This window comes from Rhinolophus hipposideros (genome assembly GCF_964194185.1).
Source record: "Rhinolophus hipposideros genome assembly, chromosome: 21".
NCBI classification, from domain to species: Eukaryota; Metazoa; Chordata; class Mammalia; order Chiroptera; family Rhinolophidae; genus Rhinolophus; species Rhinolophus hipposideros.
This window is the reverse complement of record NC_138067.1, coordinates 12,820,724-12,834,128: the sequence shown is the minus strand read 5'-3', so window position 1 is coordinate 12,834,128 and position 13,405 is coordinate 12,820,724. Positions and strand designations below refer to the sequence as shown.

Sequence of the window (13,405 nt, the reverse complement as noted above, 5' to 3'; positions counted from 1 at the left end):
TGCACTTAATGGTGTTCCACATTTTTCTGAGGCACTGTTCATTTTTTCTTCATTCTTCTTTTTAAATTTCTTCTTTAGCTTGTGTATTTTCTATTGATCTATTTTCAAATTCAATAATACTTTCTTTTGCCAATTCAAATCTATGGTTCATGGTTTAGTCACTCTAATTAATTTTAGATTTCAGTTATTGTATTTTTCACATCCAGAGCTTCCATTTGTGATATATATATATATATATATATATATATATATATATATATATACACACATATGTATATAGGTATGTAGGTATGTATGTATATCAAGGTATGTTATCATACCTTCCTTTCCTTCTTTAATCATAACTTACTTTAGTTCATTGAACACATTTCTAATGGCTCCGTAGAAGGCTTCATTCAATCTAATATCTGGGTTCTCCTATAGACAGTTTCTTTCACTTACATTTTTTTCTGATTTATGGGTCATGGTTTCCTGTTTTCTTTGTATACCTAATCATCTTTTGCTGGAAATTGGACATTTTAGATAACATAGCAAATCTGGGTATTGACCCCCCCATGACACACAGGGATTATTATTATTTGTTTATTTGTTTAGTGACTGGCTGTATTATTCTAGTGAAGTGTATTTCCCCTCTGTGGTGTTAAGCCTCTGATGTTTCACCTCAGGGGATCCTAGCCTTGGGTATGTCCACAGTCACCTAGAATTATGGTAATTTTGGCAGGTCTCTCTTTGTCTCTTTCCCTGCTTACACCTCGGTTTTAAACTTCACTAATTGCCAGATAATTTCTGTGTTGTTTTCAATTAGGGAGCCTAACTTATTTTATAGACTAATCCAATCAAAACTGAGCTCCTTCAAAGTGACATTTCCCTTGTTAGTATATAGGGTTTAGTATATAGGGTTTCTTTAGTATATAGGGTTAGTATATAGTATATAGGTATATAGAGTTTTCTATATATAGCACCATGTCATCTGCCAAGAGTGATAATTTAACTTCTTCATTCCCAATTTGGATGCCTTTTATTCTTTCTCTTGCCTGATTGCTCTGACAAGGACTTCCAACACTATATTGAAAAGCAGAGGTGATAGGGGACAGCCCTGTCGTGTTCCTGAACGTAGAGCAAAGGGCTTCAGATTTCACCATTAATTATGAGATTAGCTGAGGGTTTGTCATATATGGCCTTTATTATGTTAAGGTATTTTCCATCTATACCTATTTTATTAAGTGTTTTAATCATAAATGGATGTTGTATCTTGTCAAATGCTTTTTCTGCATCAATTGATATAATCATATGATTTTTGTCCTTTATTTTGTTTATGTGATGTATCACATTGATGGATTTGCGGATGTTGAACCATCCTTGTGCCCCAGGGATGAACCCCACTTGGTCATGATGAATAATCTTTTTAATGCATTGCTGTACTCGATTTGCTAAAATTTTGTTTAGGATTTTTGCATCAGTATTCATCAGAGATATAGGTCTGCAGTTTTCTTTTTTTGTGTTACCAAAACTTACCAGGTTTTGGTATCAGGGTAATGTTGGCCTCATAAAATGAGTTCGGGAGTACTGACTCTTCTTCAATTTTTTGGAAGAGTTTGAGCAGGATTGGTGTTAGATCCTCTTTGAAGGTTTGGTAGAATTCACTAGTGAAGCCATCTGGTCCCGGACTTTTGTGTTTGGGAAGGTTTGGGATGACTGATTCAGTTTCTTTACTGGTGATCGGTCTGTTTAGATTTTCCAGTTCTTCATGGTTCAGCCTTGGAAGGCTATATGTTTCTAAGAACTTGTCCATTTCTTCTAAGTTATTGAATTTGGTGGCATATAGTCCTTCATAGTATTCTTGCATGATCCTTTGTATTTCTGTGGTGTCTGTGATAACTTCCCCTTTTTCATTTCTGATTTTTTAAATTAGTGTCTTCTCTCTTTTTATCTTAGTGAGTCTAGCCAATTTCCAGGTTTCGATGTCACTGATTCTTTCCTCCATCTGGTCAACTCTACTACCTAGGCTCGTTATTTCATTCTTAATTTCTTCTATTGAGTTCTTAATGTCCAGAAATTGTATTTGGTTCTTTTTTAAAATTTCAATCTCTTTCGTAAAATGCTCATGTTGTTCTTAGATTGTGTTTCTGAGTTCATTAAACTGCCTTTCTGTTTTCTTGCATCTCATTGAGTTTTTTTCAGAACTGCAATCTCGAATTCTCTGTCATTTAAGTCACATATTTGCATATCTTTAAGTTCCTTTTCTGGTGACTTTCACTTTCTTTCTGAGCTGTCTTATTGTCTTGGTTATTCATGGCAATTACTGATTTATTATTTCTCTTCCTCGACATCTACAGTAGTGGCTTCTGCAACAAGTTGATAGGAAGAGGTTTTTCTTTTGTTTTCCAGTACTTGTTGGTAGAATGTTTTATTTTTTCTCCAACTGCAGCCTTTTTTTTTCTTTCTCACATGATAGTGCTATGTTTTCTCTGCACTATTCCAGCTTCTCACACAATGGAGGATTCCTGGGAGACGGCTTCTCCTCTGTTAACAGTTCGTCTGGGTCATAGGGCGCCACATCCCTGTGGGGATGCAGAGAGGTTTTGAAGTTCCAAAGCACTTTCTGCCCCAGATTCAGAGCCCGTATGTTTCAGCAGTTCTGTTTACTCCTGCAGGGATCCGCCCAGATAGGTGGGGCCAGGGGCGGGGTGAGTTGTGAGAGGTGGCCCAGAGCAATGGCGGCGACCACCACCACAGCCAGTCCTGCTTCCACAGCTCCCTCCCCTTTGCCGGAACTAGTTTGTCTGCGTGTCTGTGTCTGTAGTCCACAGTTCTCAGAACTGCAAATATTCTGTTCTTTTGATCTGACACTGCTACTGTTCTGCTTCTAGCACTGGGCAGGTGGGGGCGGGGCGAGCTCTGGGAGGGTAGGGAGGGGGCGGCTAGTCTCAGTGCCTAAGGCTTCCATTCTCTGCTCAGCAGTGAGGGCTTAAACCACCGTTTTCAGCCTTCTTCCCTCAGTCTTTTCTCCGAGGTTTCTGCCGGGAGCGTTGGGTTCAGCCTTGTTATATGCTGCCCCCTCAGCCTTGTGGGCCATAAGTGGAGCCCTAGCAGTCCAAATTCTTCCCTCTCCCGCAGCTGCGGTAGTTCTGGGATGCAGCGAGCTCGGAACACTGAGCTAGGTCTACGTCCTGCGCCCTCGGGGCTCCATCTCCGCACTTCTCCCTTCCCTTCTGCCCTGCTCCAGCGATTCTTCCACCTTTAGGTCAATTCAGTAGTGGGCCTGTTCGTCTTGTTTGTCTGCTGTGTTGGGAGTCCTTTGTGGAGTTATTGTTGTCCGATTAGTTGTAAATTCCATGGGAGCTTTACAGAGGCTCACCTCACGCCGCCATTTTGATGACCTTCATGAGATGTATTTTTATAAGTAAAAAGAAACGTTTAGAAGGTTACTAGAATTAAAGTCAACATATAAAACATTTACTAGAAACATTGTATATACTAGAAACAATGATTTGAAAATATAAATTTAAACGATAATATTTGCAAGAGCAACAAAATATATATAGCACCCAATAATAAATATAACAAAAGATGTAAAAATCTGTAGCTAAAATGAAAATGTTATATTAACATGTATTAAAGAAAATAATAAAACCACAATCTTCATATAGAAGACTGAAGATCATAAAGATGTCAATTCTCTCAAAATTGATTTATACTTTAATATAATTTCTACTTAAATTCTTACAGAAATTTTCGTGGAACTTGATAATCTGGTTCCTGTATTTGTTATAGATTAGCAAATGAGCAAGAATAGCCAAGATACTCTTGAAGAACCTAATGGGGAAAATAATCTAATAAACATCAAGATTTATTATAAAATATTATAAAGTTTTTATACATAAAAGCTTGGTATTGATGTAGGATTAAGAAAACAGATCATTGGAGCATGATAGAGAGCCCTCAAGAGGACATTTTAAAGAAACAAACCAGAATTTCATAGATGACATTTGCACATATAGTTATTTTTTTTTAAAGTATTTCAAATATATGAATTTGGACTGTGTGAAACTGCTGGTATTTAATGTTTTGTTTTGTTTTGTTTTGTTTTATGTGCACAGTAACACCAATTTCATTTGGCCTAATAAAATAATTCAACTAAATCATTAATAAATACAAACAACAATCAAAATTTTAAAAAAATGAATAGGCAAATAGGGGATTGACTTTGCCTGAAAGTAGCAAATAAAATAAAATTTGGCAAAAATAATTCATGGACTACTTTTACTCAGTCAGTGATTTTCTGTACTTAGCAGGGGAGCAACTTATGCAAACGCCAGTAGTGGTAAAAAATAAATATACCGGGGTGCCAAAAAAAATGTATACACATGACTTGTATTCATCTTTTGTTATTGGTATATATTGAGTATTACAATTTTAATAGTTTTTTTCCTTTCTTAAAATGTGTATACATTTTTTAGCACCTTCTATATATATGCGTATGAGTTTAATGTGAGACCCACCGATGCTTTGCTAAGTACTAAAGGAGATAGCTTTCTTCTGTAAGCGTAATATTACTGCTGCACTTTCTAAATTATCATTATGGATTGTTTTAAAGAGAGACTATGCAAAGATAGTTTCTCACATAAATAATGTCAACCACAAAAAGAAAAAAGCCCCATTGTAATTTTATTAATTGCATCTTGAAGAACAATTCCCATCTTCTGTTTTGAACTATGGTGTATGAAATCATCCACAAATGTCCCTTGCACTAATTAACTGTACTCAAATTTGTCACATACTTTCTGAAAATATAACACTGCTATATAGTCTGTATCTGTTTTGAGGTAATGTTTTCCTGCTTTTAGCTTAGTGGTATTTCCTTCTAGGTCATGGAAATAAACATTACTGGATCATTTCATATATCACTCTTTAACTCCATTAGAGACTTCTTTTCACTCTTCAAATTACTAAATAAGAAAGTACAACAGGAAGAAATTGAGAAAAAAAAATCTTAACTCAGTCTGAGTGTTTTGCTTTTGTTTGTTTTTTTTCTGTCTGACGGCTTACTGCTAGTAAGTCATTATAGGTTCACTTAAATCTTAAACAAAGCAAAATATAATTTATACATCTATTTTTAGGGAATTTTTTTGAAATTTTGGTATAGTACTATTTGTTACAGAAGACTTAACACATTTACTTGAAGTCATTTGAGGAGAATATCTGTTCATATATTCGCATATTCTAGAAAGCAGTAGGATTCCGATGACCAGGAATTGGACAACAGCGGCTTAGAATCCCTGTATAATACGCAACAATGAGGTAGCCAAGTGTTCTGGGGTCTGCAAACTTGCCAATATTTGAAAAAGCCCAACTGAAATAATCATTGTGCCCCCAAAATATTGCACACACTTACCAAAATTATGTTTACTTACTTCTGGCTGGAAAACCATTTTGAGACAGTCAGTGTTCCCATTTTGATTAGATATATGTCTTTCATTAATCAAAATGAGGAAATAGATTGATAATACATCCAATATGATTATAGTTCGTGACATAGAGATGAACGACAACAAAAAAATCATTTTGGAGGTGAAATTTTGAGACTATAGGGCTCACTTAGGATCAATCACTTCTCACTGAGCAGTTTTGCTTTGAACTGAAGTATGCCCTTAAACATTGCTTAAATTCTGTAAGTGTTGCTTCAGATAGCCAATATGTGTCTCCACATAATTAGTTGTGCAAAATGGAACACTGGCTCTTATGATTTCTCATTTTATTCTTATTTGTATAACCACTACAGGTATTCTCTACAAAATTCTAATATATGTGGCATATCTCGTCCAATTGACAGTAAATGGGACTTTTGTTAAATCTTAGTATAAATGCTGTAGGGCATAAATGACTTTTTAGGTACCCGTGGGAGTCAATGAAGTGCATGGTTTTGTATGCCTTATTGTCATGCAGTCTTTTAATACAGAGCTTCTCAAACATGCCTTTCAAATGTGGTGAAGTTCTGTCCAGCCAATTTAGCATTATCAGGATGAGTGAAAAAAAAGTAAAGTTATTTATGGGGACTTGGAATAATTTGTGTCTTCTGAAAGGATGTTTGAAAATTATTTTTTATGGAAGACATCTTTTACATTTACAAGATGATGGTAAAACTCCATTAGTTTATCCTGAGGCCTGATTCACAGGACATGTCAGTGTGTGGATGTTTTGGTCCATGCCAATTGGGAAAATGGGAAGAGGGGAACAGGGAGGGGCTGAGTGGTTTGGTGGAGTTGGGATTATCTTGAGGCTTGTAGAGGATTCACGAACTAGAAAAACAAGTGTTATTTGGGCAGCCATTTTGAAACGATGCAAACGATTGTAATTTTCACTTTTTCCAGATAATTCCCTCAGCATTTTGGCAAAGCATAATGGATTCAACCGCCAGAAGCAAGAAGTCTACCTTTTGCCAATCGTAATCAGTGACAGCGGGAACCCTCCTCTGAGCAGCACTAGCACCCTGACCATCCGGGTCTGTGGCTGTAGCAGCGATGGAGTTGTCCAGTCTTGTAATGTTGAAGCTTATGTCCTTCCGATTGGACTCAGCATGGGCGCCTTAATTGCCATATTAGCTTGCATCGTTTTGCTGCTAGGTATGTATTTCCTTCATAGCCTAATGGTCACCATTTTTCTGGTTCATAAATGACTGTAAGGACAGCAAACGTGACCTAGTGAGGTCCCAGCATTCTTTGGGGGAAGAGAAACTTCCTTGTATTTCTCCAAGCTTTGAGGTCACTAAGAGAAGATGAAGAGGAAAAGGGTGTGATAGTAAATGTCCAGTTATAGAGGACTATTCAGGGCCTTTTTCTATTCCATCACAAGTGGGGGAGGGGGAACAGTATATGGTGGTGGAAGTGGGGATGGGCCTTTATGTTGTTAGAACAGCATCTATTACAAAGACCTCCAGAGCTGATGCACACCAGTTGGCAGCAATAAGGGCCTCACGTAGGTCCAAAATACTCTTTCATCTAAACAATGTAGAGATTGGGTTGTGAGTCCATCCAATTATAGAGTGGCGAGAGATAAAAAGAAAAACAAACAAGCAAACAAAAAATCCATTTTCTTCAAAATTACTTTGTCTTCCTTCGATATTTTTCTTGACATGAAAATCAAATGAAAATGAAAATTGCAAATTAAGGAAAGGTTTTTATAACTTTTCCATTAAAAAATCCAATTATAAAAATGAGATTCGATGGTAGAAAGATACGCAAAAGGAAAGGTAAGACTTATCCTGCTTAAATAAAGGTTATGTCAGGTACTACCTTCCCTGTTACATGTGTCCATCTGACTCAGTGCCCTAGATTTAGCATCATTTCCTGATATAGTTCATCCCATTAGCCCAAGTTTGAGTTGGCAGAACTGGCTGGGTGGGTGCATGTTCCTCTCCTTTCCCTCACCTTCAGGACTGTCTTCCCAGGTAGAAGAGTTCCAGCCTTCACACAAGACAAGAAGTTACCCATGCAGATTTGACATTTACCTTGACCTATCACTTCATCTCTGCATGCACAGTATTTGATGGGAGAGCCTTGAATAACTGATAAAACACAAAATATACTAGATGATCCCCTCTGCCCTTTCCTTTATAGATCAGGGGCATGGAACCAAAGGATATTAAATGGCTCTCCCAAGATACACAGAAAGTTAGTTATGCTCCCGGCCCTGTTTTCTATTTTTGTGCCATTCACTCTGGAGCTTATAATAGTCAATGAAGCTTTCACAATGAATAGATGCAAACGTATTCTTGTATCCCAGCTTCATCACCATTTAATAAACAGAAGCAACCTGGAAAAATAGTCACTATAAACGCAGCGCCCGTCCTTCAGAGAGGTGTTCGCTTCGTTCCCCAGTCCGTGTTATTGAAGCTATGAGCTCCCACGTTTTTCAATCATGCCCCTTTCTCTTAACATGCACGGCGTGCTGCTCACGACCGTGTGCGCGACTTGGGCTCATTGGCATTTCATGCTTTTTTCTACAGTCATCGTGGTGCTGTTTGTAACTCTGCGGCGACATAAAAACGAGCCATTGATTATCAAAGACGATGAGGACGTCCGAGAGAACATCATTCGCTACGATGACGAAGGAGGAGGGGAGGAAGACACAGAAGCGTTTGATATTGCAACTTTACAAAACCCAGACGGAATTAATGGTTTTTTACCCCGGAAGGATATTAAACCGGATTTGCAGTTTATGCCAAGGCAGGGGCTCGCTCCAGTCCCGAACGGTGTGGACGTGGACGAATTTATAAACGTGCGGCTCCACGAGGCTGATAATGACCCCGCAGCGCCACCCTATGACTCCATCCAGATTTACGGCTACGAAGGCCGGGGGTCAGTGGCCGGCTCCCTGAGCTCTTTAGAGTCCTCCACGTCAGACTCAGATCAGAATTTTGACTACCTCAGTGACTGGGGTCCCCGCTTTAAGAGACTGGGCGAACTGTACTCTGTTGGTGAAAGTGACAAAGAAACTTGACAGTGGATTATACGTAAATCCATGGAACCGAGCATTCTGTAATATTCTAGGGTCACTCCCCTTAGATACAACCAATGTGGCTATTTGTTGTAGAGGCAAGTCTAGCACCAATCATCTATCAACTCAACTACATTTTACTGTTGAACCAAAAAAAAGAAAAAAGAAAATTAATAATAAAAAGTATATGTTAGGAGGTTCCAAATCTTGTGGAGTGTGAATTACAGTATGTGGAGTGTCTAGAAATCTTTGGATATTTGCTATTGACCACCACAGACAAAGATTGGGATCCTGGCTAATCTTTAGACAAATGGTTGAAAAAGAGGAAAAAAAAAATGAAAATCAAAAAGGTGCTTTCTTAGAAAAATGGACCTGCAAGGAATTTGCTGCTGATATGTGTGTTCTGCAAGGATTTTTATAAATGCAAATGGGTTTTTTTTTCCCCTTCACCAGTAAGGATCCCGCCACAAACGATAAAGCAATACTTGGTCGGCTGTACATTCTGACTTTTTGGAGTTTTGGGAGGCCTCCTAGATATATGGTACGGTGACCACACATTGTACATAACTGTTGGCCCCACTCATCAGAGACTGACTAGCATCTTTAAATATTGTGTCGAGCCTTAAAATATTCACATGTTCGTAATCCATTCCAGGGTGGGGATTGCCAAATCAGTGGTGGGAGGAGAGAAATCCCATTAAACAGGCTTGTTTTTTGGATGCAGGATTACTCGTTCCCTCCACTTCATCTTCTTTCACAAGGACACAAAGATAAACTATATCACATAGTGGACTACACGAGAAACAGATGGTTTTATTGCTAGCGCGTGAATTTATTTGTTTAATTCTCGAAATAAATATTTTATTGATGTCCATTAATGCTTTTATTTATTAAGGTTGGTAATTCTAGATTAAGGGACTATATGGAAAAAAAAACCCTAAATTATATCCATTAATAATCCTTTAGATTGTTTTATATAAATATACATATATATATATATATATACACAATGAATGTTTAATACATGTACATTTTGATGAGATGAGTATGGCAGGCAATATTATCAAAAGGGGAGCGAATAGTCTCTTTAGATTAGACAGTATTATTGTGACTGGTGATGGCAGGAACAGCATTTTCCCAGAGAAACTTTTGGACTGTTTTCTATTTTGTTCATAACCCTAGTATTTGGTGTTTTTACTACAAGCACAAACATCTGAAAATATATTGACTGATGTGAATATTTAAACTCTAGACTTTTAGATACCTACATAATGCCCTGCCCAACAAAGATGCTTCACGTTGCCCCCACTCTTTGAGAGCAGGAACTGATTTGTACATAATTTTACCGCTTCTGTTTTTAGCACTTCTCTCCCTGGTTTTCATGGTGATGCACAGAACGTCTTAGACTCCAAAAGAGAACAGCACTAGAAGATGTGAGCGTACTCGATTTGTAATGCAAACCTGCCATTTAGAAGTAGAAAATGTATGATAAAACTCAAGTACTACATGCAGATCATTTTAATTTTCTACTTTGCTTTAATGCAATATTGTTTATTTACTCCATTTATTGTATTCAGAGAAATTCCTGTATTGTTTCCTACTTTGTGAAATATATTTTTATAAATACCTTGGTTGTCATCATTTTTTCTTTTCCATTCGGATGAAGACCTATGAACAGAGTCATCAAGTCTATTGAGAATGCTAGAATGTCCACTAAATTGTTGCCAGGATCCCTTCTCTTTGTAAGAGTCTTTGTTAGAAAGAACCAGAGAAGAGAAATGGCTTGGCGATGCTCACACAGCAAGACACCAACAGGGACATTAAAGTGTGTATAAAGGCTAGTCCAGCTGTGTCACTTGGCTCCTCCTGGAAGCAGACACTGAAACAGAATTAGGAGTAAAAGGTAAAAGAGAGAGAAAGCAGGATTGATCAGGGAAAGCCTTCAGACAGGGATGGACATTTAAAAACTTGTCAAAGTAAAGAGATTAGAAAGCAGAATTTAGCAAGAGAGTCTTGGACTGCAATACAGTCCTGGAAAAAAATCTGCCACCAAAATAGGGGGTTCTGGGTGAAAGATGGCCTGTGAGAAGAGTCTTTCATTGGTCAAAAGTAAGCTGTAGTTTCTCTGCCATCTTAGGCATTGGCTTGGGCTGCCTGAGAAGGACATGACGTTGGCTAGGAAGGCATCAACTTCTAAAGGCTACCTCTATGTGATGGAAACAAAAGGTTTGAATATTAGACTTAGAATTTACAGCTGTCCAGTGACTTAAGTGAGTCCTTATTGAATTTTTGTTGCCTAAGAATAGTTCATTTGTCCTTTGTGCTTATCACTATGGCTATTGAATGCTTGTTCTTGAGTTCAAAGTGATTACCCAGAGCAACTTTAAAATACACCAGGACTTGGCACAGTGCCTGAAACAGATACTTGGTGAATGTAGATTATTAATAATAGTTGTCATAGTAATCAATAGTAATATTCCAACCATCTTACACATTCGAAACAAGGTGAGATTATTACTTTACTTATCTCTAGCATACCAGACTCATTTCCTATATTTCTCAATGAGGTGCCATGGATTACAGATATATACAAGTCTAAAAAAATATGCTATTTTTCAGTAATGTAGAATCCATGTCTTTCAATCTTGAAAATCTATGGGATAATCTCTATACAGTGTTTTTCATAGGAAGTAGATGATGTCTGGTGTACCAGTTGCCCAAATCTTACCTCAAAATTCATTTTACTCAGGAAGAGAAAATGGAAGTGGAAATCTCTTGCTGATTTTCTTTGCCACCACCATGCTAGCACTTTGTGCTTAAAAATCCATTTAAGGTTTTATAATATAGAATCAAGTAAATAACATCATGTTCATACAGTAGCAGAGCTGAACCATACTTTTAGAGTACACTGAATTTAAACAAACATATGATGAAACACACACACACACACACACACACACTCACACACCTTGACTTAAATACTTTATACTTTAAACAATAGACTTGCAGGACTTCCTTCACCAAAATAGGTCACTGGGGTTCCCAAACTTTTAGGATTTTAGTAGCTCATGTTCAACTCTTTAAATAGTACATATTTTTAACTTTATCAGTGTCACTATTTTTGTCTCTGTACATTGTTTTCTGTTGCAGCAATATTGACATGTCTTAAATATACATGTGTGGATATTTTTCAAATAAAATGCTGTGCAGTCCACAGGCACTTTAATGTGTCTGTAGGTATTTACTATGTCCCAAGCATTAGTCCTTTTCCATTCTCGAAACTTCTCCCTGCCCAAGAGTTCTCTGGTACATGGAGATGAAGCACTGAATTGGAGCCAAGTGAGGCAGATTATCTCTCTCTGCCTACCTCACAATTTAAGGTTCCTGTCTGGGGAAATGATGCATCCCTGGGAAATTGGATACCGCATGGGATCAATTCAACCTCCACTCTGTCCACTATTCGATCAAATCCAGTCACAAAAACGTGTCTTAAACATCCACATATGTATACTCTAGACTATTGAAGCCAGTTTTCGTAATAATTTTTAAGGAGTACAGTTATTTTAAGAGTTAATATAATCGGGTAGTTAAAATATGCTAGAAACTAAATTCAAGGGTTAACCTTTGCCATACAGGATTGTGATTTCTAGGATATGAACTTTACAATGAAAATGTTTTGGGGGAAAAAGAGTGGGTGAGTGTTTTTGTGCCTATAAACTAAAAGAAAACTTTAACGCACTGGCATCGTCGGTGAAACAAGAATGCTTAGAAAGAGCCAAATGTGTCTTTGGGAGTTTGTTGAATCAGATGCTTAAAATAAGAGAAGTGCTTCCATGAGACTTGGAAATCTCCTAGGAGCAGCCAGAGTCCACACCGAGACGCAGAGATCTGAGTTGTGCTGTAGTTTGGAGAAGGGAAGCGGGTGCTGAGAGCTAAGTAGCCAATTACTCTTCATAGCCACATAAGAACTAGTGGCAAGTAGGCCCTTCCAACACGTTGTATTATGCGATCACTGGCTTTGCAGGGAATCTCACGAATGTATAACCTTCTGATTGTCTTTTTGATTGAAAGTTCCATCTGAGATCAGGGCAGTGCAACCTGTAATAAGATTTCAAAAAAATCTCATCACTGGCACTGTAGGAAAGGCTGAGCATGACGGAAATCTCATCATTGTCAGTCAAAAAGATAAGGTAACAGTGGGCATCACTATAAAAGCTATATAAATGCACAATTTAAACATGAATATCAACACTGAAAAGAAAAAATATATAGGTATACACATGCATATCTATTTATACACATAAACACATATATACAATTAAGTTACCTGGGATTCATTTATATTTATGTTTTGTCTCTCAATCTCACATGCTACTAAAAATCTGGAATGGTAGGTTTTTTTGTTTTGTTTTTTTCTGACTCTAACCTTGAATTTGAAAGATGTTGGATTGAGGATAAAGGATTTTAAATGCAGCTTTCTATTTGAGAACAAAACAACAGCTCATGATACCTGGGATTAGAATTAAATGTATCACATTGTGAAGCTGGACTACATGTTTTTATGTTACTGTGTTTTTGTGGAGAAAACAACCATAGAATATATTTTGCAAGAAGGAGTTCTCAACTTATTTTTTCCTCATTTCCAGTACTGTTTTACTTGCTATACAAAGTTTCTTTGAAAAGTTACTCAGTTGGCCAGTCTTGCATATATCGTCATTATAGTTATTTCTCTTTATGGTGATTGTAGAAGACAGAAATACTACATTAAAACAGACATTTATTTTTATTATTTTCTTCTTAGTCAACACAATTTATATGTCACACAGTAGACTGGTTTTTTGTACATGAATATACTCTTGATATTAAAGATATTTTAGTACTAGTATTTTTGACCCAATCGTAGTGTTAG

The 13,405-nt window shown here is 37.2% G+C and overlaps 1 protein-coding gene across 3 annotated transcripts in view; it reads left to right on the top strand.

Annotated features, from left to right (window-relative positions):
• Positions 1 to 10,117, top strand: part of CDH8 (cadherin 8) — a 323,156-nt gene extending 313,039 nt beyond the window's left edge. For all 3 annotated transcript variants that reach the window (XM_081032901.1, XM_081032903.1, XM_081032902.1), the window contains 2 exons: positions 6,372 to 6,623; positions 8,006 to 10,117. In XM_081032901.1, coding sequence (XP_080889027.1) covers positions 6,372 to 6,623; positions 8,006 to 8,499 — 746 coding nt within the window. In that variant the 3' untranslated portion in view covers positions 8,500 to 10,117. The remainder of the gene's footprint in view (positions 1 to 6,371; positions 6,624 to 8,005) is intronic.
• Positions 10,118 to 13,405: the final 3,288 nt, after the last annotated feature.